Source organism: Erinaceus europaeus, chromosome 10 (assembly GCF_950295315.1).
Source record: "Erinaceus europaeus chromosome 10, mEriEur2.1, whole genome shotgun sequence".
NCBI lineage: Eukaryota > Metazoa > Chordata > Mammalia > Eulipotyphla > Erinaceidae > Erinaceus > Erinaceus europaeus.
Window position 1 is genome coordinate 97,443,195 of NC_080171.1, and position 21,649 is coordinate 97,464,843.

At 38.1% G+C, this 21,649-nt stretch overlaps 1 protein-coding gene across 4 annotated transcripts in view; it reads right to left on the minus strand.

Moving 5' to 3' along the window:
- The window catches only part of MAPKAP1 (MAPK associated protein 1), a 266,882-nt gene that overhangs the window by 120,789 nt on the left and 124,444 nt on the right, over positions 1 to 21,649 (minus strand). For all 4 annotated transcript variants that reach the window (XM_007539997.3, XM_007539996.3, XM_007539995.3 and 1 more), the window contains one exon: positions 11,892 to 12,068. In XM_007539997.3, coding sequence (XP_007540059.1) covers positions 11,892 to 12,068 — 177 coding nt within the window. The remainder of the gene's footprint in view (positions 1 to 11,891; positions 12,069 to 21,649) is intronic.

A 21,649-nucleotide genomic window follows, 5' to 3' on the forward strand; every position in this document is an offset into this window, starting at 1 on the left:
AGAAATCAACAATATAGTGCTTAACAAAAGTAGCACAGTGCATGGGAAAAACAAAGAAGTAATCAAACAATTACAATTCTGTACGATAAATGCAATGATAGAGAAGCTTTTTAAAAAATTTATTTTCCCTGCAGGGGAGTCACTTCACAGGCGGTGAAGCAGGTCTGCAGGTGTCTGTCTTTCTCTCCTCCTCTCTGTCTTCCCCTCCTCTCTCCATTTCTCTCTGTCCTATCCAACAACGACAACAACAATAATAACTACAACAATAAAAAAACAACAAGGGCAACAAAAGGGAATAAATAAATAAAATTAAAAAAATTTTATTTTCAGGCGGTAGTGCAGCGGATTAAGCACACATGGCGCAAAGTGCAAGGACCTGCGTAAGGATCCTGGTTCGAGCCCCTGGCTCCCTACCTGCAGGGAAGTTGCTTCACAATCAGTGAAGCAGGTCTGCAGGTGTCTTTCTCTCCCTCTGTCTTCCCCTTCTCTCTCCATTTCTCTCTGTCCTATCCAACAACGACAACAATAATAACTACAACAACAAAGGCAACAAAAGGAAATAAATAAAATATCTTTAAAAATTTATTTTCCCTTTTGTTGCCCTTGTTTTTTTATTGTTGTTGTAATTATTATTATTGTTATTGATGTCATCATTAGATAGGACAGAGAGAGAGAGAGAGAGACAGGAGGAGGAGAAGACAGAGAGGGGGAGAGAAAGACACCTGCAGACCTGCTTCACCGCCTGTGAAGTGACTTCCCTGCAGTTGGGGAGCTCAGGGCTCGAACCGGGATCCTTATGCCGGTCCTTGTGCTTTGCATCACATGCGCTTAGCCCACTGTGCTACCACCCAAATCCTAATAGAGAAAACTTTTAATGGAGATGTTTCAAAACACAGTCTTACTTTAGCTTTATGCCATGCTAATAAAAATGGTGGCAACACTAGAAAGCTGCACAGAACAGCAAGGTCTAGAATGAAGTCCCAGTTCTATTAACAGTACCTCTAACTTCCAGTTTGCTCACCTACAAAATGGGAATAATAGTTCTTAAAATATAGGATTGTTGTGAGGTCTAAACACTTCTAAAACATTTAATAAATGCCACGTAAGCCACAGTTAATATCCAATAATAACTATGGAGTTTTCTTAATATGTACTAAGATGTGACATACAGTGATAGGAATATATAAATAGTCATATTTATTGAGCACTGACTTTATTCAAGTTCACAGGTAAAATAGTTACTGTTAACAGTTGATTTAATAGTGGAGGAAATTAAGGTTTGGCAGTTAGGACGCATGTCTAGTGTTACACAGCTAACAATTTGAGGAGCCAGGACTTGAACGTACGTCAGTCAGATTCCAGAATCTATGTTTTAGGAAGGAGACCTAGGGGCTCAGGAAGAAGAAACTTGTACAGAGTACACACCCCAGACTAGAGCCATTAACCAATCTATGAAAAATACTCAGTTTCTACTGCAACGAATTCAGTGTGATTATAAATACCTCAAGTACAAATTAACCAAAAGGTCTCTCACTTTTTTAAAATGCAGAGTCAGAGTGTGAACCCTGGGCATCATGCATATATACTACTGAGCAGCCTCTCTAGGTCAATCTTTTCATCTTTTTTATTTGTGAAAGAAAGAGAAGAGAGGACCAGAATCTACCTCGCCCACTAGTGTGCGTACTTTACCATGTGACCTAGGTTTGATCCCTGGCTACCACATGGGAGCAGCATGCAAGAGGGAAGCTTTATGAGTAGTGGACTGGTGGTGTGAAGACTCTCCTCTTTTTGTCTCTTTCTCTCCATCAATGGAAGAACAGAAGTCTACAAGGAGTTATGCAGCCCCAGTGAAGCCATAGTGGTAAAGAAAGAAGGAAAGGGAGATGGAAGGAGGGAGGGAGGGATGGGGGGGCGGGGAGAGGAAGAGAGAGAGAAGAGACACACCACAGTACAGTTTCACCATCCTTAGGACCTTCTTCCTTCCCAACTCCACCCCAATCCTGTTCATGATGCACCCATGTAGTGTTAGAGCTTGAACACAGGGTCTGGTACATATTAAAGTATGTGCTTCATCAGGTGAGTTGTTTTTTTTTTTCCTTAAGATCCCCTTTAAAAAGCACTTGTAGAATGTCATAGTTTCATAAGCCAGTTTCAGTGTATAGAGTGGGGAAAAAAACGTCAAGAGCAGCAGTGGAATCTCCTGTCCTGGTCAGTTCATAAAAGTGGTGAGGAACACTCCTCTAGTCCCCCAACCTGCTCTGATCCCAATTCTATGCCTGCTCATTCTCTAGCACATCAAAGTAGAAAGTGAATATACATAAGCAAGAGAGAGCCATGGAGTAACTGCAGCATGCCTGCTTTAAAGCAAGTCCTTTGGCTATTAATTTATCGATAAAGAGTTTATACTAGTGTGAATGCCATATTTTGTTTCCCTTTGTACTGACCCAAGTTTTTTTAAAGATCAAAGTATATTGTGTGAGTATGTGATGCTTGACATTGGATAAAGTACTCTCTTTCAAAACAGACATTTTCCAAAAACATAACTCGCTAGACTAATGGGCAGTGAGAAGCCAAAATGACTGCCCTCCGCCTTCTCCTTGTGTATCTTTGCCAGAGTCCTTGGGACTTGCCAAATCTGGTCATGCCTGCTTAGCTTGCTCGACTGATTGTGCCAGAAAAGAAAATAAGACACAGATGTATTTGAGCTCTTTGAGATGCCAGTAAGAGAGACAGCTAATGGCTTCATTTCGACCCTCCCCTTCCAGCTGGGCACAGGTGGGGGATAATGAGGTCCCTCTCCCTAATCAAACTCAATTATTTACTACTCTATATAACCGCAAAGACATTCACATTCAGTTTGGAATATAAAACACACCGTGGGCTACTTCCAACCACTGCCACTGGGTATTTATAACAAACTCAAGTGGCTAACAGTTTGCCTTGGCAGGGGTTTAAGTGTGTAAAGTTTTGCAAACTGTTTCTGTTCAAATATGTCCTGCTGAAATGGGGTCCCAGGCGAGGTTCCATAACTGTCAGGTCAGTGAACTGCATAACATCTGAGAATGTATTCACCATGCAGTGCAGACAGGATCTGGAAATCAAATGCTTCGTTCTATCTCAACCTTCTGAGAAGCATCAGTTTTTTCAACAGCAAGACTGACATTGTATTAATAAACATTACAAGTCACTAGCCTGACATGTACATAGCAGCAGCTGACAGACTCCAACATAAGCTGAGAGGAGAACAGAGGAAATCAAAATGAGACATAGTAACTAAACATGGCCAAAGGGGGTGGATCATGAAACAAACTCACATTAATGTCAGAAATGGAAGCTCTAAACTTTAAAGATATACAGCAACTAAAGCAACAATCTGGTATAATTTTTGGATACTAAAGCAAGTTGATGGCTATCTAAAATGAGGGCTTTTATTATAGGAACAAAGAGTATCCTGGCACAATTTCAACAGACATTCCAGCAGGCAAAACATACATATTTAGCTTGTCTGACCTTTAAATTCTTAGAAGTATGTAATTAATGTTTTCCATCTTTATTACTTGCTCCAATATTTCTGTCACTTTAAACAGACACAAAGAAAAATCTTTTCTTTTCTCTAGACAGTATCTCTTGCCAAAAAGGAAATCAAGTCAGATTTACAAATACAAAATTAAACAGGCTGCATATGTTACATTTCCATATACGAAGACAATCTGGACAATGAAAATGTTTGCTAATACAACAGAATGAAAAGAAACAACACACAGTTGGTCCTCTGTGATTCCAACAAACAATAAATAACTGGAATACTTTAAACTCATATTGTCAGATTTGGTTACACTAACACAGGCTTCTTTTTAATCATTCTTTACTCAATTTTAGCGCTGTCCCTTACCAAACTATAATCTAGGGTACAGCCCTTGGTTTTTACGTTAAAAATGTAAGGGTCAGAAAATAGCTCACTTAGCTAGTGTGCTGTTTTGCCATGTGCATGACCTAGGCTCAAGCTCCACCCCATTACACTGAAGGAAGCTTCAGTGCTGTGGTGTCTCTTGTCTATGAAAATGTCAGCCCAAGGTAGTGAAGCCCTGGTATTAGGGCGGAGGAGGGAGAGAAGAAGTGAGTTACTTATAAGGAATTAATGAGAGAATGGCTACTAGAAACACCCAAATATGTGAGTGCATAACAAATGTTCATTCTCTTCTCCTCCATAGACCACAAGACAGTACTACTACAATTAGGTGAGGCTTCAAACTCATGGTATGTTTTCAAAAAGATCCGGTCACTTGTATTATGCTTTGGAAGCTTATCACAAAGGTATATTAAAATTATGAATATCAAGCCTCATAGGCAAAAAAAAAAAAATCTTGAGTGCATCTTTTGAAAAAGCAACTGATTTCCCCCATTATGATGAGCTAAAGAAACAATACTAGTCTCTGAGAGACCTCTGGGCCACTGCCTGAAGCAGCTAAACTTTTGACTCAAGACTATCCACCATCTCTACCTATCCAATGAATGCCCTCTTTCCCAAACAGCAATATCATAATTGAATTCTCTTTGCTCTGTTCTGCAGCTCTTTGTTAGAATGGGTCCTTTCACATGCCCACCAGATATGTATATGTTTTTTTAATGTTTAAATTAGAAAGTAGGAGAATTCTGTCCGTTTTTATTGTTTCTGACCTTTTTTCCCCTTTGTCATACTAAGTCTTAAAAGACCCATCAGACCTTCAGTTGGTCTTCGCTGGCAAGGAACATCTCTCAAGATAATAAGAAACAGTTGAGACCCAGTTCTTAATCTATTTTTGAGTTTTGGGGGACAACCAAAGACCCCCTCACTCTCTGCCCTATATGCACTTTTTTTCTCCTATATACCTGATACCCAAATAATTGCAATGCTTTGGTTCAGAGTAGTTAGAAGTCAGCATGTTAGGGACTCCTGTTTATAGAGACATTTGCTTTGCCCCAAAATCAATCAAGAACAATGAATATCTTAGAAACCCACTTACCAATTTGGTAAAAGAAGCAGGTTCCATTAGCAGGTTCCTAATTCGTGAGAATAATTTATTCTACTTCCCCAAACAACAACTTTATGTTCAGAGATTGCCTGGGGGGCCCAAGGGCCTGGACTAGACCTGACTCAGTAAGAACATCAAAAGTTACCTGACTTCACATTGTTTTCACAGACCACTTTTCCAGTTAGGGATTCATTTACACTAATCACTCTTTTAAAACTTACAGTTATATAACATGTCACTATGTTTGCATAACAGAACAAAAGAAACTTTAAAAATTTCTTACTGAGGGGCCAGGCAGTGGCACAACTTGTTAAACGCACCCATTATCACATGTAAGGACCCAAGTTCAAGCTCCTGCCCCCACCTGAATGGGGGTCACAAGCAGTGAATCAGGTGTACAGGTATCTATCATTCTCTCTCCCTCTCCCTCTGCTCCTCTCTCCCCAATTTCTCTCTGCGCTTCAAATAAAATAGAAACAAGAAGGGGAAAAAAAAGTAGCCACTGAGAGTGGTAGATTCATAGTACCAATACTGAATCTCAGTGACAACCCTGGTGGTTTTTTTTTTTTTAACCTAGGTCTAATTTCTAGTTTTCCTACAATAGATATATATTCAATGTGTAACAACAATTCACTCAAAGATTGAACTCATACATACTTTTATTCAGATAGACACATCTGTGACATAAATAACAACAACAATAACAACAAAAAAAGCAACTATACAATAATTCCTATATAACAAGGGCTAAGCTAAAATTTTCATAGCACCATTTTCTAACTGAAGCCCAAGGTTCTTGATGGAATCACAGCTTAAGTTTCAGATTTAATTTTTTTATTAAAGATTTTATTTTATCTAAAACAATACACACAAAAATATGTATTATATACATATGGTATATACAGTTGTATCTGTCTATTGCTGTAGTCAGTATATATAAATATCATTATAGAGATATATGTACTATATATATATATATATATATATATTAACTTATATAAACAATAGATAGATACTGATGTAGGTCATGTAATCCATGCCCCTCATTCTCCACTATTGCTGGGGGAGTCCTGAGTTGAGGTTCAGAGAAGAAATGTCTAGGAGCACCACCCAGTCCTCCTCAGACAGAATTGAGTAACATAAGCCTGGGTTGACAAAGCTAGCCCATGCTCACTGGTTTATACACATATTTCTATATCCATTCTCATACTCCTATAGCAGAACTGTGTTACAGCGATTGTACTGGCTGCAAGCCTAAAAAAAGATGTGATTACTATCTCACACTTTACAGAAAAAGTTTACCAACTTATAAGTTAGTAAGATTTATAGGGTTATGTGTTCTATAAGTCAGAGTTATTTGACATCTCTAAAGGAAAAACGGGGGAATCGGGCAGTAACACAATGGGTCAAGTGCACATGGCGCAAAGTGCAAGAACCAGTGTAAGGATCCCGGTTAAAGCCCCCAGCTCCCCACCTGCAGGGTAGTTGCTTCACAAGCGGTGAAGCAGGCTTGCAGGTGTCTATCTTTGGGAGTCCAGCGGTAGCACAGCAGGTTAAGTGCACGTGGCATGAAGAGCAAGGACGGGCTTAAAGATCCCTGTTTGAGGAAGTCGGGAGGTAGCGCAGCGGGTTAAGCGCAGGTGGCATGAAGCACAAGGACCGGCATAACGATCCCGGTTCGAGCCCCCGGCTGCCCACCTGCAGGGGAGTCGCTTCACAGGTGGTGAAGCAGGTCTGCAGGTGTCTATCTTTCTCTCCCCCTCTCTGTCTTCCCCTCCTCTCTACATTTCTCTCTGTCCTATACAACAACGACATCAATAATAATAACTACAACAACAATGAAAAACAACAAGGGCAACAAAAGGGAAAAATAAATATATATATGAAAAAAATCCCGGTTTGAGCCCCTGGATCCCCATCTGCAAAAGAGTTGCTTCACAGGCAGTGAAGCAGGTCTGCAGGTGTCTATCTTTCTCTCCCCCTCACTGTCTTCCCCTCCTCGCTCCATTTCTCTCTGTCCTATCCAACAATGACGACATCAATAACAACAAGGGCAACAAAAGGGAAAATACATAAATGAATAATTTAACAAAAAAGGTAAATCGGCATTACTTCAAGCTTCATGCAAAAAAGAATTTGTAGAATGAAGAAAAGTGGTGGAAGAATTAGGCACTAGGGACCCTATGGGACATATCTGCTGATCTCTAAAGAATTTATACTCTATAGTGTTGAAGTCACAGTCCGTACAGGTATTAATCAGGCAGACAGCCTAAGTATAAATAGATGAATTAATAACAGCAAGAATAGGGTGACTAACCATCCTGATAAACCCTAAATTGAGAGTGGTGCTCTCGGATGTACAACTTTCAAAAAATTATTTTATGTGAGATATACAGAGGTGCCAAAGTATCACTCAGTCATTTGTGATGTACTATTTATTCTTGCCTTTCATGCTTTTCATGCCAGGGCTCAATTTCAGGGTCTCATAATGCAAGGCACACTCTGCAATGCTGAGCCAACTCCTCTGTTGGGCCCTCATGGACTTCCAATTCTGAAACAGGGGATGTTCTAGGTGAGCTGGCACAAATTGGTCATCTTACCAGAAATCTTCACTTTTCCAGTAAAGAACATCTCAAATTTGAAGAGTCTGCACAGTAAGTTAGTTGGTCCATTAAAAGAATAGATTCATTTTAAAAAAGAACAAGTAATAGTAATAATAGGATAATCTGATATTTCATATCAAGAGACTCAAGTTGACAAGTAACAAATGTAACACTTCTTAAACACAACATCAGTGATTTAGTTTCAACAAAACATCATCTGTTGCATTAGAGTTGCTAATTAGCATTTTATTCATGTTAAAGTTTTATTTGCATTTAATCTGTAATTTTGTTTGGGTTGCATAAAGACATGGAAATTATAGCTAGAACTTTATATTTACATATAATTTAAGCAACACTAATTGACGAGTCTCAAGAATTAATTTTCCATTAAAAGAAGTCTGTACATTACTTATGCTTAAGAAATTCCAGCAGTAATTTCTGGAGATAGTTATTATTATCCTCATTTTACAGAGGAAGAAAGAAAGTGAGATTACTGTCATGTAACCAAGTCACTAGTGAGACCACGACTTGAACCTAGGTGAGCCTTAGTTTAAAAGCCTGTGTGGCCTCACTTGGGAGTATGTACAGACAGTATACCGCTTCCTGGTTGGAGGATGTGATGGCTTCTGAAAGCCAAAAGGCAACTTGGGGCTTTGTGCTGTTCAAAAGGCAGGGAGAAGAATAAAGAAGAATAAAAGCAAGGTGAGGCACACAGTTTTGTCAAGGACCCTTTGAATAGCCCACAACTAAAGATTCACTTACTACTCTATGTAGTTCTATGCTAGTTGCTAAGGACACAGGACTAAATAAATCTGCTGTCCCTATTTTCAAGGAGCTTATGATCTTGCTATAATCACACAAAATGTCTGCCCTTAAGAGAACTGATTTTAAAGTCTGCAAATCTCCAAAAACCAACCCTATCCATTTTTAGCATAAGTTATTCCAGTTTAGGTTTTTCAGTTCATTTAAGCAATGTTCACCAAAGCTTTGGTTCTCCCCTGCTAGAAAACAGAAAATAAGAGAAAAAAATGGTAGAAGCAACAAAGAGATGTATCCAGACACTGATTCAAGGAATATCTGTGACATACCTATGAAACTGGACTGTCAGAAAAGTCATGATGCATTTTTGCTTAGAAAAACATAGAAAAATATGTCATGATTTTTCAGACAACCCAATAAATATGGTGTTATGCTAGATTGGGAAAACAAATGATCTAATTATTCTCAAAGTATTTTTTTTTCCCCAGCAGAACTACAGCAGTGTTCGTTTTTAAATTACTTTAATTATTTTACTGGGAAGAATCATAGTTTATAAGGCAGTTGTTAAGGTAGGTACAGCTTCCTGTTTCCCCATGGTAGGTTATCTGCACACCACTCCCACTGCCCACCCAAATCCTTCTCAACTACTGTGCACAAGGGTACCACATGCCCTCCCATTTCCCCTTGTCCAGAGTCCTTTTCTTTGATATGATACACTAACACCATACCCAACCCGAGTTTCACCCTGTGTTTCCCTTTTCTTTCTTTTTTTCTTAGGGCCACTTATAAGTAAGGTCATCTCATATTCATCCTTTTGGCTTCAAAGAATTGTTATTAATAGTAAACATACCTGCAGCAAGATTTTAGACAATGATTATACAGACCAGCTATTGTTTTAAGTGATGTGCATGTGTGGGTGCCCACATACACACACACACACACACACACACACACTCACGTATACACAACACATTAACTCAATCAATCCTCACAATGGTTACACTAAATAGGCATTATTATTATCTTCATATAGCAGTGCCATAGAAAAATTAAGTATTGGGTTGTTGGAAAAGTCATGACACATTTTTGCACAGAAAAACAAAATAATACATCGTAACTTTTCTGACAACCCAATAGTTTATTTCACACATACTTGTAAGGGCAAGATCAGGACTTACACACAGCCAGTCTGATTCCAGAAGCCACGATGCTCTTATCAATGACACTAAACTAGTGGCTGCATATAGACCTAAGACAGTGGAATTCACATGAATGACTAGATCAACACTAGATTTCCCTCCCCCATCCCAGTCTTCAGTAGGGTGTTAAGACTGTAGGTTTTGGGAGTTGGGCTGTAGCACAGCGGGTTAAGCGCAGGTGGCGCTAAGCTCAAGGACCGGTGCCAGGATCCTGGTTCGAGCCCCCGGCTCCCCACCTGCAGGCAGGTCCCTTCACAGGCGATGAAGCAGGTCTGCAGGTGTCTTTCTTTCTCTCCCCCTCTCTCCATTTCTCTCTGTCCTATCCAACAACAATGACAGCAATAAAACAACAAGGCAACAAAAGGGAATAAATAAATAAAATAAAGTTAAAAAAAAAAGACTGTAGGTTTTGAGTGTATTACATTAAAAACAATTGTTACTCTGACTCTATTCTTCTTGGGAGGGAGGGGTATGCAACAAAACACTTTGTAGTCTTAGATGTTTCTCCTGGGAACTAACTCCATCCCAACACCAGTCCTTTGAAAATCACTGATTTAAAAACTCATGGTTTAAAAGGAACCTTCAGTTTAAAAGACTGCTGTGACTATAGAGTAATATTTATGTAATAAAAATTATGTACTAACAAGAGTACAACACTTCTATCACTTATTCATAAGTAACAAATTTAATATCAAATTTATTTTTATGATAAAAACCAAAGTATCATTTAGTACTGGCATGTGGTGGTGTTGGGGATTGAACCTGGAGTACCAAGGACTTGCAGAACACAATTTCTGTGCTCTAATATTGAGTTATCACCTTGGTCCTAATAATACATTGATTGTAGGAATTAAAACCAGACATTAAAATGTGTACTGTGTTAAATAAAAATAATGCAGTTTACATGGTAAAATGGGAACAGTATAATTTGCACATGGAAGTGAATTATACAAAAATGAAAAATAGTTACATTAGGATGAAGGTATCATTGGAAAACTTTTCAATTGCTTTAAATATACTAAAGCTGTTTTTTTAGTGCCTCTGAGATGTAAAAAGAAGGGACATGTTTACTGTTAGATGTTAACATGGCTTCATAGCAGAAATGAAATAGCAATTGCAAAAGCCTGCAGAATCACCCCTGAGCTCACCTACAGGGAGTCAGGTGTTGTTTCTTTGCTCAAGGATAGACAGACCCAAAATACTAAAAATCACAGGTAGCATAATCCTACATTTAGTAAGATTGTGAGACAAAGGCAATGTGTTTTAAAGAGACAGGAGCAAAAGTCCTGTAAAACAATTTGGCTTCTGAGCAATGGATTTGCTGGTTACTAACAGCAGGGGGTGCCAAAGGGATCCCTATTGTTCCCTGGAGATGGTCAGAAGAGGAACTGTCAGCCTCAGAATAAATGCCACAGGCTTCCCCCTAACAACTGAGATAGGTGGATAAAACTCAGGCATACGTAAACCTGAATGGATCAAAACTACATTTTAATTTTTACTAACTTCTAACAGATTTAGCATTTCCTTGAATTATAAATGTAGGAAATGTATCATGGTAGGATTAGCAATACTAGTGACTATTAGAAACAGAACCCATATATGCCAGGACAGCACATCACAGTTGTTGTAGCTTCCTCAGTTATCTTTTATATTCATCACGACTTTGAAATGAGATGCTTCAGAAGTTACTGTTAAACCTGCCACTGGAACTTGTTGTTTACTATGATAATAAAGTGATACATGCCACTATATCACAGATTTGCTTAATAATTTGATACCTAGAGTATTTCATACATCTGTGAATTTAATTTTCAGCATTTACAAATATTTTTCTGAGAAGGAATTTTATAGGCTTTCTCAGATTGCCAAAGTCACTGGAAAGGTTAAGAACCATTCTTTAGTCTAACAGAAGGCAGCAGAGGGGAAACATTAAATTTGATCTCAACATAAAAATTACAGAAAAAAAAAACATTTTAAATCATAAGGGAGAAGGGACTTATTCACATTTTCATGTAGTTCAAGATTCCTTGAAGAGAAACCCAGAATTTTTGGCTTAAAGGCACTAAAGTGCCTTAATAGTCCCATAGGTTTGATTCATAGATAGTACAGTCAGAGATCTACTAATACAGTTTGTTGCTTCAAAGCAGTCTGTATGAAGAGGCGTATAGACACAGTGAAATGTTATCTCCAAGCTCTCTCTGGAAATGAGTATTACATGTGAACATTCCAGATTCTAAAATATCATTCAGTGGAAAAACCAAATCCAAAATACTAGAAAGTAGAGACAGGATGTGAGGTAAATAACAGTCAATACTCACATTCGAACAAATAATGACTCTTTGGATGTCAGACCTGGAGATGAATACTTTTCAACAAGAGCCAAAGTACTGAAGCCAAACTTATGAATGGGTTCATTGGAATCCAGTGGGGGGAAATCTGTGTCAACCTCTCCATCATCCTCAGCAATATGCAGGCAGTAGGCACTGACATTGTCACTGAAAGGAAAATCAAAAAGATGAGTGAATACCAAGGTGAGGGATAGCTCAGCATATAACAAGCAAACTGTAGCACTGTTGTTCTTTACTGAAAAATTTATTGATAATTAGATCCCCTATATTCTACTTCATTTAATACAGAAATATATGTATGGCAATGTAAGGTGGAGGAAAACAATATGAAAGACAACCTTTATATTACTCAATCCATCAAACAATTTTTTAAAATTTATTTTCTCTTTTGTTGCCCTTTTTTTTATTGTTGTTGTAGTTATTGTTATCGATGTCATCGTTATTAGATAGGATAGAGAGAAATGGAAAGAGGAGGGGAAGACAGAAAAGGGGAGAGAAAGATAGACACCTGCCAACCTGCTTCACCGCCTGTGAAGTGACTCTTCTGCAGGTGGGGAGGTGGGGGCTCAAACTGGGATCCTTACGCTGGTCCCTGCTCTTTGCACCATGTGCACTTAACCTGTTGCACTACTGCTACTCCCCATGAAACACTTTTTTTATTGAGCACCTACTATTAAAAAAAAAAAAAAGGAACTGAATCCCAGGATGGGGAAGATAGCATAAGGGTTATGCAAAGAGACTCTCATGCCTGAGGCTAGAAGGCCCAGGTTCAGTCCCCAGCACCACCATAAACCAGAGCTGAGCCAAAGCTGGGAGGAAAGTGAAGACTACTTTAGCTACAATATGAGTGTAAGTAATATAATGTGAATAAATGTAGATGTACTATATAAAAAATAATCTATAGATGTAATTATATTAAAAAGATAAATGTAAATAAATAACACGATTCTTCATAAAAATCAAGAAAACATCTGAGCTCTAGCTCAGAGAAGCTTACTAAAGGAATCCAAGATAATCCATATCATACAGTTCTCCTTTGACTGAAGAATCTCTGATTCACTTGGAAGAATCTGATTCCAAACACCAAGAATACTTAATAAAGTAAAAACAGATAATCAGATTTATCCTGCTGCAGGCAACGGGCTTCAACTACTTCTGGATTTTTCTCACTTCCTTAGAATGTCAGTATTTCCAGATTCTAGTCTTGCCTACTTTAGAATTAACCCCCTCTTCTGCCCCTCCCACTTCTGCTCCCCTTCCTTTTCTTCTTCTTCCTCTCACTCCTTCTTTGGGAGAAGTAAAAAGTATATTTGATAATAAAAGGGGGGTAGGACAGTATGCCAGAATAAAGATAATCTAAATTTAAATTAACATAAACACTTTTAATATACTGTGCTTCAAAGTTGAATTGTGAAGCTGCAAATCTATGCACTCAGAAGTATGTGAGTTTAAACATGAACCTGGCAATTCCTAAGTGAGTAGAATTATATAGTCTGCAGCTTAAATTTGTAGTTTTAACTATATGATTGATGCTTAAATTAATTAATTGCAAAATGTATGCTAATTGTTTAATTGGTTGCTTGATCTATATAGATCATTTTTTGAATTAAATGAGTTGATTTACAAAGTTTATTGATTGGATGTGACAATGAATTATTTCACTGACTACCTGATTTGCAATTTTCCCAATTAATTCACAAATCTTTAGCTGCAACTCTGCTTATTGAGAGAGAGCCTTCTTCAGGTGATCTATACCCAGGCTGTCACAACTAAGAGATATTTATTATATAAAACAGGTAATGAGGACAGATTAAAATTAATGGGAATTGTAAATCTGTTAAATGGATGGGTAACAAGAAAGTAATCTGGTCATGTTTGTCACTATAAATTTCACGTATTTGCATTGGTGTTAAGAAATTTAAATTTCATGAATAGCATCTTTGTAAGAAGTTACTAACATAAGCGCCAAACACTTGCAAAAGTAAAAGAAAGTTCAGATGAAGAAAACATCATGGTGTGGTGGAGTTTTGTACCCAAAAACACTTCAGTTCAAATTCTAATTCCATCACTCAAGGGCTATGTGATTCAGAGAAGAGGCTTCACTATCCTGAGTTTCAGTTTCTGCTTCTATTAAAAGGGCATAACCTATGCCTGAAATTATATAGTTTTGTAAGACTTTAATCACTAATATAAAGGGAGAAGACAACAAAGAGTACGGTCATGTATTTCAGAGATCACTAGAAGCATGAGATAAAGTATGCAGTATGTAACAAAGGTTAAAAATGGTATGGCAACTACAGTAAAATCATAAGAAAAATAATTCCTACAAATACATCCATCTTTAAAGATACATGGTGTAGGCATGTTAGAGGTACTAAGTAACAATGAAATTGAACAACATGTTCTACATAAAACACATCTGTAATTGGAGTTAACACGTTCACTGTGCTCAAGCCTTGGGGTCAGAATCTCTGGGTCTTATAAACAAGAAAGGCCTTGATGAAGCAAGCAATGGACAGTACAGATTATTCATTGCCATGTTAATAACCCTAAGAAAGGTCTGTGATTCCCCAGCATACCAGTGGATTCAAGGGCAAATAATAATGCCACTGAGCAAAGTAGAAAGCCAAACATCAAAAGAATTCTGGTTTGATTGTCATGGGGTGTCCCCAAATCTCCAATAAAACAAACTCAGCGAATGTCACAAGCTAAAAAACTAAGAGCCCAAAGGTTCCATTGACAAATGTTATATATTTTTTTCTCTAGTTTCTAAGTCAGAAAAGTAAAATTACTGACACACTCAAAAACAAACACTTGCAAAGTGCCTATACTGCCCTGAGCACTGGGAACAAAGCCAAGAAAAAAGATGACAATATTATTTTATATTATACAAGACCAACATTTTTTTTTTCTGACTCAATAGTAAAGTCTAGTAATGCTTAAATACCTACAACTCCTTATATGAACATTTGAGGGAGAAGTGAATGGAAGTTCATCTTTTATACATTGATATATTGGTTCCTTTGTGTGTTTTTATCAAATAATCAATAGTAATAATTTTTAAAATACTGTGGTATTTTGACTTCTGAAACTGCTTCAGGACACCAAGTTAATACTAGCACAATAATCAGCAATATCATTAGCTACATTCATTGAATGTTATGTGCCACAACTGTGGGTAGTAGAGTAGATACACAAAGCTCACTGTATCTTCACATGTATGTGAAGAGTATAATAATGAATGAGCCATTTATTATTTCTACAAATTATAAAACTGAAGTTCTAAAGAGACTTTTTGCTCAATTTAAACTGTGACAGAGCTGAGGTTAAAACCCAAGCAGTCAAGAGCCCTCACTATTGGTTGTAGGGACAAAGGATCCCTCCTGCACTGCTGGTGGGAAATGTCAATTGGTCCAACCTCTGTGGAGGAGAGCAGTCTTGAAAACCCCTCACAAGGCTAGAAATGGACCTAGCCTATGATACTGCAATTCCTCTCCTGGGGATATACCCTAAGGAGTCAAACATACCCATCCAAAAAGATTTGTGTATACCTATGTTCATAGCAGCACAATTTGTAATATTCAAAACCTGGAAGCAACCTAGGTGTCCAATGACAGATGAGTGGCTGAGTAAATTGTGATATATATACACAATGGAATACTACTCAACTATTGAGAATGACAAATTCACCTTCATCTCATCTTGGATGGAACTTGAAGAAGGAATTATGTTAAATAAAGTAAACCAGAAAGAGAAGGATGAATATGGGATATCTCATTCATAGACAGAAGTTGGGAAAACACCAAGTAGAACTAGGACTGGAGTTGGTGTTCTGCACCAAAGTAAAAGACTGCAGGGTGGGGGTTGGGGGGAGGGTTCAAGTCCTGGAACATGAAGGCAGAGGAGGACCTAGTGGAGGTTGTATTATTATGTGGAAATGTTACACATGTACAAACTATTGTATTTTACTGTCAACTGTAAACCATTAATCCCCCAATTAAAAAAAAAAAAAAGAGCATTCCCTATTTCTTCCCCCATCCATCTGCCAAAACTATGGCGAGTCAAGCCTTTCCAAGGTGCCTGGCAACACATGTTCCTATGGAAAAGCTACATACTATGAAAAAGAGAAAACCACAACACATCACTGCTACTTAAGTAAAATTACTCGACTGCCTCACCTTAGAGATAGGGAGGGACTAGGAACCTAGGAAAGCAACTGCATGTCAATAACTCAGTTAAATAAGAAAGGTAAAAAAGACACCATCACAAGATGAGAAACTGTACCAATGCAACTTTATCCGCCCCTCATAAAGACTTGACAAAAGACAAAAAAACAAACAAACAAAAACCAAAAACAAACAAGCCCTCAGTTACATAGCAGCAAAGAGGGTGGGGGCAGATAGCACAACAGTTAATGCAAAGACTCTCATGTCTGAAACTCCAAAGTCTCCACTTCAACCCCCACCCCCCACCCCAGTGCCCACCACCACTATAAACTAGAACTGAGCAGTGCTGATCAGAAAACAACAACAACAAATAACTCATCAAATACAGACATTTACTTTAACAAAACAATGAACTGAAAACAGGGGTGCTTCTTTATGACATACTTCAGTGGAATTAGCAAGGGGTTTGCAATAAGATTTGGTTGCAATGCCAACGTACTCTCTATGTAAATAAATCTCTAAGCTCCATTGGCTTATCTGCAAAAAGCCCTCCTTGGTTGCTCTAAAGGAAAAGTTTAGATATTAGGAGAATAAAATGACTCTATTCTGTGATCTTACAGAATTTTGTTAATGTTTCTGCATATATCCTAACGTACTATGTTGTTCTAAAAAGCGGGAATTCTTCCCATTGATTGTGTATCCTCAGTAAAGAGTAAAATACCTGACATTGGACTGGGGCAACAGCATAATGGTTATGCAAAAAAGACTTTCATGCCTGAGGCTCTGAGGCCCCAGGTTCAATCCCCAGAACCACCATAAACCAGAGTTGTGCCGTGTTCTGGTATTTCTGGGTCTTTCTCCCTGTATCTCTCATTAAAATAAAGTAAGATATTTAAAAAGAAAATAGATGGCATTTAGAAGGAACTTAACAAATATTTGTTGACTCAATAAATATCTAAATGTGTAGACTGAACCACTATACCCATAAAAAGCAAGCCATGTCTATGATTAATAATGTGTGTTTATTAATGAGAATAACATTTTCCTCTTCTTTTTTCTTGTTTGCTACAATGGTATCTATTAACCAAGTGGCAATCAATGCACATGTGTCAGAGGCTGCAAGCTGAGTCAAGCAAAGAAGGTTCAGGACGAGCTGGGGAGGAAAGAGGAATTTTCATAATTGATGAAAATATTGAGTACTGGCAGCCCACTTACAGTTTTACAGAGAAAAACTTGAGAAGGTATTACAACTATGTGAAAATACTCAATATGTATTTTTAAAAGATTATAAGAAAAAAGAACTAAAAAATTACCCCCCCAAAATGTTTACATTTAAGCAATGAGCACTCCCCCCACCCAAATTCCTATACTTTCCAAAAGCCCCATGAGTATGTAAATTTCAATTTTTCCTTTATCAAACACTGATTTTTGATAAGGGTAATGGCAATTACCTTTATTACAAAGTATAGACAATTTGTTACATTGAACAATACAATAAAGATATTTCACTGGGGTCGGGCGGTGGCGCAGTGGGTTAAGCGCACGTGGCGCAAAACGCAGGGACCGGCGTAAGGATCCCGGTTCGAGCCCCGGCTCCCCACCTGCAGGGGAGTCGCTTCACAGGCGATGAAGCAGGTCTGCAGGTGTCTATCTTTCTCTCCCCCTCTCTCTCTGTCTTCCCCTCCTCCATTTCTCTCTGTCCTATCTCAACAACAAAGCAACGTCAACAATGGCAATAATAACCGCAACGAGGCTGCAACAACTAGGGAAACAAAAAGGGGGAAAAATGGCCTCCAGTAGCGGTGGATTCATGGTGCAGGCACCGAGCCCAGCAATAACCCTGGAGGAAAAGAAAAAAAAAAGATATTTCACTCTCCTACATTGAATTACTTATACTCAGTTTATTTAATTAAAATCAGAAAAAAAAAATTTTTTAAGACAGTCACACTTTCGGGGAGTCGGGCTGTAGCGCAGCGGGTTAAGCGCAGGTGGCGCAAAGCACAAGGACCGGCATAAGGATCCCGGTTCGAACCCCGGCTCCCCACCTGCAGGGGAGTCGCTTCACAGGCGGTGAAGCAGGTCTGCAGGTGTCTATCTTTCTCTCCTCCTCTCTGTCTTCCCCTCCTCTCTCCATTTCTCTCTGTCCTATCCAACAACGACAACAACAATAATAACTACAACAATAAAACAAGGGCAACAAAAGGGAATAAATAAAATAAAATAATATCTATATGTAAAGACAGTCACACTTTCCTTTTCACCAAAACAAACCATTTCACATAGGAATAGTTGCGTATAAATATTCTGGGAAATACCCATTAATTTCTAAACAGAATCAAGTCCTTTGTATTAAACTGATCTTTTTTAGAGCTTTAATTTCATCAATATTTTTCCTTTGCAGTGTCTAATTGTTATTGATCTCACCTAATGTAGATTTCATTCTATCTTTCAGATATTATCAGGTGTATTTCAGATATTAAAACTTTCATCTCTAGAAATTCCATTTGGGCTTTGAAAATAAATCTTTTCAGAGTGGGAGGAGATGGCATAATGGTTATACAAGGAGACTCTCATGTCTGAGGCTCCCAAGTCCCAGGTTCAATTCCACCATAAGCTAGGGCTGAGAAGTATGTTTGTATGTGTGTGTGCAAGAGAGACAGAGAGAGAGACAGAGAGAAACACCAGAGCACTGCTCAGCTCTGGTTTATGGTGGTGTGGGGGATTGAACCTAGGATTTAGGAGCCTCAGGCATGAGAGGCTGTTTAGCAGCCTCAGGCATGAGAGACGGTTATGGTGTTCCCCCCCCCCCCCAACCCCCCATATCTTGTATCTTAAGTTTCACCTGTGAGTGAGATCATTTGGTATTGGCTCTTCTCTTTCTGGCTTATTTCATGCAACATGATATCTTCAAGTTTGGTCCAAGATATTTCCAAGGAGATGAGTTCATTGTTTTTAACAGTTGTATAGTAGTCCACTGTGTATATATACCATAACTTTCTTAGTCACTTATCTGTCATTGGGCGTCTGGGTTGCTTCCAAGTTTGGGTTATTACAAATTATGCTGTTATGAACATAAGTGTGCCTAGGTCTCCTTGGATGGGTGTCTTTTTTCTTTTGGGTTTATCCGCAGCAGAGAATTGCCAGGCCATAGGGGAGCATTCTGATAAATCTCCAGGCTGTTTTCCATAGTGGTTGGAATAATTTACATTCCCACCAGCAATGCAAAAGAGTTCCTTTCCCCCACAGCCTCTTCAACAGTTGGTGTTTCTGTCTTTTCTAATGTATGATACTGTCACTGGTATAAAATGTTATCTCATTGTTTTTTATTTGCATTTCCCTGATCATCAGTGATTTTGAGCATCTTTTCATATATATGTTGGTTCTGAATTTCTCCTTTGGAGAATGTAAAAAGATATTTTTGTTCTCAAATTCATGTTTTCTCCTATTATCCTGCATATAATTATAAGAGCTGCTTTAGCTTTGATGCTGACTACTATTTCCATCACATCTAGCCTTTCTGGAAAGTTCCCCTTTATATAATTCTGAATTAGAACAATTCTTCTAATAAATTCAGAATCCTAAATTTGATTCTTGGCAGAATATGTAAGCAGTTACCCTCAATTATACTGCCAGAAGGGTCTTTCAGAAACACAAATGTAATACTGCCATGTGGGAAGGGGTTTAAACCCTTTAATTATCTTTAGAATAAAACAATAAAGCCATTAAAAGTACCCAACTTCCCATTCTACTTTAAAGGTAAGATTATAAAAATACTATTCTAAAGCATGGCACTTGAAGAGAACAATAATCTCAAAAAGACCAATTGCTGAATTGTTCCCTGCTAGGCAGAAAAACATGTAAGTTTAGGTTTTATAAGAAAAATAGAATTCAGCTAAATTGAGTAATTCATACAAAGTTTAAATGTCTTCCCACTCATCTTTATTTGAATTATTTTCATCATTCTGAAATTCATGAGAGATCATGTGTGGTTCTACACAACACTATACACTAGCAAAATGCCTGGCACATAATAAACACTCAGTATTTACTGAATGCATGAATGAGTATAAATGATAAGTGAAATGAGCCAGTTATAAAGTCCTATTGCACTTGATAATTTCTTCTTTTCAAACAAATGATAGTATTTTTGAATGATGCATTCACATTTCACTTGTTCTCCGTATTATTCTCAGTATCCATGGCCTTGAACTCCATAAATAGCTGCTGAATGAAGGCATGACAAAGTATTCAAGCTTTTGACAGTAAGCAGAATATCAAAAGGAGTAGGGTGAGAAAGGTATTTTTGACAAAGGAAAACAGTGAATTCCTTTGTATAGCTATATCACTTATTTTATTTACTCATTTTTAATGTATATGTTAATGTTTTTAACTTTTAAATTTATTACTGGATATTGACAGAGAAACTGAGAGGGGGAGGGGTGCAGAGAGAGAGGCAGAGAGACACCTGCAGCTCAGCTTCACCACTTGTGAAGCTTTCCCCCTGCACGTGGGGACCAGGGGTCAAACCTGGGTCCTTTTGCACTGTAATGTGCATTTAACCAGGTGCACTACTTCCTGACCCCATATTTTAATGTTGTTATTTATTTATTATTGGGTAGAAACAGAAAGAAATTGAGAGGAGAGGGGGAGATAGAGAAGGAGAAAGACAGAGAGATACCTGCAGCCCTGCTTCACCACTCCTGAAGCTTTCTCCCTGTAGATTGGGACCAGGAGCTTAAACCTGGGTCCTTGCACACTATAATGTGTGCACTTACACAGGTGCACCCACCTGGTCCCTATACCACTTATTTTATAGTTGCATTTTCCAATATGATTACTGAGAAATATAGCTAGTCTGAATTGAGATGTACTGTCAACAGCAAACACGATATTAAAAATTTATATTAAAAAACCCATTAAATATCATTAATGATTTTTATATAAATTACATGTTGTGTTTATATTTAAGCTACAGTGAGTTAAATAAAACAGTATATGAAAATTAATTCTTTTTAATTTAAAAAAATTTTGAGGGGGACTTAATGAATTACAACGCATTTGTCTATACATGTATATGGTTTCCCAGTTTTTTGAAACAGGTGTCTGTTACAGACTCTCACCCCCCCATCCCCACCAACTCTACCCACTAGACTCTCTATTCCATTCCCTCCCCAGTAACCCTCGCTTTGGTGCAGTACACCATCCTCGGTCCAAGTTTCATCCCATGTTTTCCCTTTCTAATTCTCTCTCCCAAGTTCTACCTACATGTGGAGTCACCCTGTAATTCATCCCTCTCTTCCTGACCTATCTCTCCTAACACAAGTCTTTCTGCTTCCAGGGAAAGTGAGGCAGAGATTGAGAGTTCAGAATTTCTGATGCCTAGGTCTTTGACAGCTGGCCTTGGTTCACCAACAGTGTTCATATCATTCTGTCCGTTCTGCCCTCCCTTTCCCTATGTTTGCTACTTCTGTTGCTGTTGAGTTCCCATTTTACCACAGATTACTTATCTGGAATTAAGAGTTCCTTTAGTAGGACTTTTTCCAGTAATTCTTGCAAAACAGG